Source organism: Schistosoma mansoni, chromosome 6 (genome assembly GCF_000237925.1).
Source record: "Schistosoma mansoni strain Puerto Rico chromosome 6, complete genome".
Lineage (NCBI taxonomy): Eukaryota > Metazoa > Platyhelminthes > Trematoda > Strigeidida > Schistosomatidae > Schistosoma > Schistosoma mansoni.
The window spans coordinates 10,510,610-10,516,194 of NC_031500.1; the positions used below are offsets into that span (position 1 = coordinate 10,510,610).

At 36.4% G+C, this 5,585-nt stretch overlaps 1 protein-coding gene across 1 annotated transcript; it reads right to left on the minus strand.

Annotated features, from left to right (window-relative positions):
* Positions 1-2,272: 2,272 nt before the first annotated feature.
* On the minus strand, positions 2,273-4,504 carry Smp_154130 (hypothetical protein; the record flags this gene model as incomplete). Its single annotated transcript, XM_018798222.1, has 3 exons — positions 2,273-2,329; positions 2,769-3,072; positions 4,392-4,504. The coding sequence occupies 3 exons, from the start codon at positions 4,502-4,504 to the stop codon at positions 2,273-2,275; spliced, it is 474 nt and encodes a 157-aa protein (XP_018653185.1).
* Between the last annotated feature and the right edge of the window lie 1,081 nt (positions 4,505-5,585).

The window sequence follows — 5,585 nt, forward strand, 5'->3', positions numbered from 1 at the left end:
AGTAGAGATATGTGTTCATGTATAACCGTGTTCATGGAAATTCTGTATCATTAGTTCTGTCTAATGATTACTGGTAATATCCTCTATTTTACTGGCCTATCGCCACGGTTTTCCACCAACTGAATATATGTTCTACTCAACAACAGCACAGTTCACCTTCCACTGAGTACTGTAATCCATAAAAATTGTTTTGTAACACAACTGTGAATAAACATTAACAAATCATTCTCAATTCACTCACGTTTCTAATGTCCGAATATATTTCGAAAACACCGTCCATCATATCTTTATTAATTCGACGAGCTCCTACATTTTCTAAATATTTGAAAATTACTTCTTTCACTTCGCTGTCCGCTCGACCTGACTGTTTGCAATGGAAAGTGCATGATACAAATTTTCTTAACATCATATACCACGTGTACCCAAAAAATCATGATTTACAGGTTCAATAAAATGAATGAATCTCAACGTTACTCATTGGAATAAAAAACGAAGGTAACTTAACGAATGAATCAGAGTACAACGCTCCCCTCAATGATAGTGGGATGGATTAGACTGTCTATTCTCGTTTTGATAGTACCAAGAAGACTATGAAGATGAGATTAAAAAGATGCTTCAGTACATCCTGTGGACATGTCCAACTCGATACATAACCATCCTGATGTGAAGATTAAACACCGTGAGCATGATGGAGAACAAGACTTATGAATGCTCCATAGCATGACGTGAACTAGTAGAAGAGCACGAGAATGGCGTGTGGTTGTTGTCTGAAAACAAAGTTACATGGGGTATTGTTCTCTTTTACAGGTTCATAAAACACTATGAAGATCTCACCATTCAAACCGATATGAAGTCACATCAGACATATTTGCGTAAATAGAAATCTGACAAAGTTTATGGAAGACGTCAGAATACAGAAACGAGCTGGTACATCACTTGGTTGTGATCAAACTAAATAATATAATGAATTAAGATTGAATAGTTGTACAGGTGGTACTACAAGGGTTCAGTAAATCCATCATTGATTACGAGACAGCATTTGATAGCGTGTACATGGGAACCTGGTGGAATCTCCTTCAACACTATGGAGAACGAGAGAAGACAGCTGCCATCACACGGATGATTATTCTCTCCGATGTAGGCGATTCACGTCTCCTATCACATACACAGTGAGCAATCAACACTCAGATTTCGATCAATGCAACCACCTCAACGTTCAAAAGTGAAGAGGCAAGATCATGAAGTGAAATGCATCGAAAAACAACCAAGTCATATTTGATGACTAAGCTGTGGAAGAGATTAAACCTATTCAGATGTAGGGCACGGATTAGCAGGATAAGGAAAACATCCCTGAAATTGAGGTTTACCGGAAATTCTAAAACCTGTTACTCCAGACAGAATATGGAATTTTCAACTATGGTGTCACATTGATTCTATTGTACGAAGCAAACCTTGGATAACTATCAAGACTATAGACAAAAGAGAGTATATTTATACATATGGACAACTGCCTATACAAGATCCTCCGACTATTGACTGTAGGGCATCAGTAATAACCTACGCTGATAGACAACAAACAAGCGACCAGTTGAGGAGAAAATTGAGAAAACACTTCGAAGACATTTTAGGACACTCTACGGATATTGTTTCTGGGAGTCTTTGAACCAAAATGAAATCTGCTTTCATACACCTACGACAATGTTTATTGGGTTTGTTCTTGTTCAATTTATGAATCTTAACTAGTAATTATATTTAATCGTCGCTAGGATCTAACCATTTGATGATAATATTCATCTTTTAAGTGCCTATGTTAGTCAAGTATTATCATCGAATGTTTGGCGTTCCTCATCAGTCTACCTGTGTGTGCATTCTCCTGTATTTCTCAGTTTTCACTCTCAAACTATCAGTCATTAGTCACCTCCTAAATGTTCCACGTAATGAAAGTTGAGATATTAGAAGATGGATGAGACACTATTTTGATGAAGTACGTGTTGATAAACATTTTATCCATACATACTTGAGAATAATGATTGGCATGACTGAGGTGGAAACCCGTTCAAATATCAGCATGAGGGACAGTGCACGCAACATATACTTGGTAGAATCATTTCATGGATCTCTCTGAACTGCGTTCACCCCTCTGATTGTTCAAATTAACATAATAAACTGTTTCCTGTGATAAGTATCACATCTAGCAACAGGTTAAAAACAAACGAATAAATAAAACTTTCTTGATCACTGCATTAAATATGACTGAATTGATTTATTTGTTTCATCGTACCATATTTAACTTCGCCTTGTTAAATGCGTCAAGTGATCCCGGACGAATCTGGAAGAACAAAGTTACGTCTACTTTTAGAATGAGTCAATGTTAAAAGTCTCAAAAATGCAAGTTAGTGTTAGAAATCATCAAGTCCTCATTCACAAAATATTTTATTCAGTGTACGCTATGCGGTGACAATCCTTTTCTCTCGTTATGAAGAGAATAAACATGTCGGATTAGTTGAGTTAGATAAATTCGGTTGTAAAATAAGATGGTGTTTCATTTTCGAACAGAGGAGCACAGATTTTGTTCACAGAAAAATCTGGATCGCTTAAAACCGATTCAAGCTTTACTCACACACGTGATCACATGTCCAGTCATTTTACTGGCTTTCGTGGAAATTTCAAATTGTTAGCATTCTAGTTTGAACTAAGTATCTAAACTATGTATTTAGAACTCCAAAATGCATGCAAATAACCAAAACATGTATTGTTTGAAATCTTACGTGAATGACTGGAGAATCTACTGGTTGATAATTAAAACGAATACCAAAATCAAAGAAAGGTGTTGCATCAGTTCGAAATAAAAGGGGTAAAATTATTGCGGTCAGATTGAACTTCTCACTCTCAAGAAAGTTATTTGTGGATTTGAGGTTATGTAAGTGATTTGCTGACATCAGCCATCCGTTAAAAATTGCTTCTATCATTTCAACAACTTTCGTCTCTATCAACGGACCGTCCATCAATGAGGCATTCGTGCACGTTTCGTAGAAATTTTTAGCTGCTTTGATACTCGGTACATTTGTATATTCTGCACGTCTTACTAAAAGCAAAAGAAATCCACAAAATGGTAACGTCAGAGGGGTTCTAGTGACGGTATTCTATTTATTACATATGAATTTATTACATACGAATTTGATTGATGGTACTACATGATGGTTCGCTGTAAAGTACTCCACTAAGTTATGCCTGAGACATCCGATTCTGCCATTAGTGTGATTCTATTTCACATATCATTCCTCACGTTTATGAGTGTAAAAGAGCATGCTGAATTCATTTGTTAAAATCCAAGCACTCGACCCTGAGTTACTGAGTTATTCCGATGTGTTGACCAGTACTAGTCATTTTCTAACACTCAATTCTATGTTTGAGATACATCTTGTTTTCACACAGATCTCTATGTAGTTATTTCGTAGAATCCCTATATGTCACATAGATATTGATTGCATGGAGACTGCTCATGTAATTGAACACACGTTTTCAAGAATAGATACTCTATCATCAAAGTGCTTTGTAAACCAGTTCAGATACAATGCTTATCGAAGCACGATCGGACAAACAGGACAAGGCAGAATACACAGTTCTTTGAATTTCCAACTTTTGAATAACAATACGTAACACCAAAAGACAGCATCAAATTATCTGGTATATTTGAGCCATTGCATGGTGTTCAACACTCTGTCTTTATTGTACGTGCAGACAACTGGTCTTTACATTCTGCTTTTAGTTGCCTTGAGGAAGACTTCTAACTACCCTTTTTCTAACGAAATTTACAATGTTCAGAGAAATTAACAGAACAAAAACGATGACGCGTTTCGACGAATTGTTGATCTTGATTCCAAAAGCATTTGTGCACGAAGTGTTAACTGCACATGAAATCTGAAGTGAAATATTAGATATATAATAATTTGAATGGTGACAACCGACATTGATTCAATGTGCCACACCACATTATGAAACCATCAATTACTTTCCGAATATCAACACCACCTTCCAGTCATATTATGCATTCAAGTGTCCCGTTTCATTTCAACAAACGTGTTCAAAAATGTTTGAATGTAGTTTTCTTATATTCTTTTTAATTAGAGTTTGGGATAAGAGGTGAAAAACAGCAAGTGATTATCACATCATCTATTTTGGATTCGTGAGAACTAGTTCTTTCGGTATCACGATCCTTATTTGTTGTCTTCAACACAAATGTCTACGGTGAAGTATTAATGAGAAATAGCGACAAACTACATCGACGTTGACGCATTGTAACTAGATCAGGTTGTAACTAGTAAAAATGTTAACACTAGATAAACTAAATGAAACTCACACATTTCTATGATGATATCGTCTGTTGTAACTGGTGGATTCTCCAGATAATCATTTCGAGAGTGTATGTCACAAGAGTATTTCTCAAAACTATCACAGATTTTGTCGATACTATTGTCAGTACCATTACTTGGATAACTGTCATCAATGCACGGTTTCGCTTTAAACAAGAGAAGACAAAATAAATTTCGTACGGAGTAACCTGTTGTGTAACGTCTTTCTTAACATGCTGGTGAAGAATAATTGATGTTAAATCCATGTCTTTGGGAATGAATGAAGTAATGAGAATTTAGGAGTGTAGGGTAAAATCGTAGACGGACTATTCCAAAATCAAATTATTGGTTTAGTAAAGCCAAGTGATATATTTAAAATGAGCGGAAGCAACAAGGTGATTGAACGTAATAAGAATACAAAAGCAAAAACATGAAGAGAAAGTTAAATGCAAACTCAAAAATCAGTAAATAATATTTTCATAGTCAATTGAACATAGACCACCATGGAAAACCTGGAAGCACTGGACGGCCGTTTCGTCCTATTATGTAACTCCCCAATCGACTATGAAAATACTGAAATCTGCACAAAACCCCTTCCGATCTATGAACATATGCTCACTAGTGACTGACTTCAAGAGATATTTCCTTGAGTTCTAGTGGGAAACAGTGACCAGTAGAGTTCTACCAGATCTGTTTTAGAGATATCAACTCACTGAAGACAATTGGTGAACGGTTGCTCAAACATCGTGGATTGATTGAAGTTAGAAATTAACAACGTCGGATGCCGGCTCAGTGGTCTATCGGTTAAGTGCTCTGGCGCGAGACTGATAGGTCCTGGCTTCGAATCTCGCGGGTGCGGGATCGTGGATGCGTACTGCTGAGGAGTCTCACGGTAGGACAAAACGGCCGTCCAGTGCTTCAAGTTTTTCTGTGGTGGTCTATATTCAATTTACTATGAAAATACTAAAATCTCCACAAAACCCCTTCTAACCAAAAATAATATTTCCCAACATTTGGAAGGGAAGAAAACTGAAGAAGTAAAAAGAAGAAAACATACGTGAACGAGAAATATCAGAAAAAAAGAATGCTTGAGAGTTTTTAGAACGAGATGAGCAGCTGGAATTTTTCTGTGACGTAAATCACATGTGAATCTGATGGACAAATTAATAATGGCTGATTCAACACAAGTATGAATACAGAAAACAGAGAAGACAGTCAGTACTTACTAAGGTA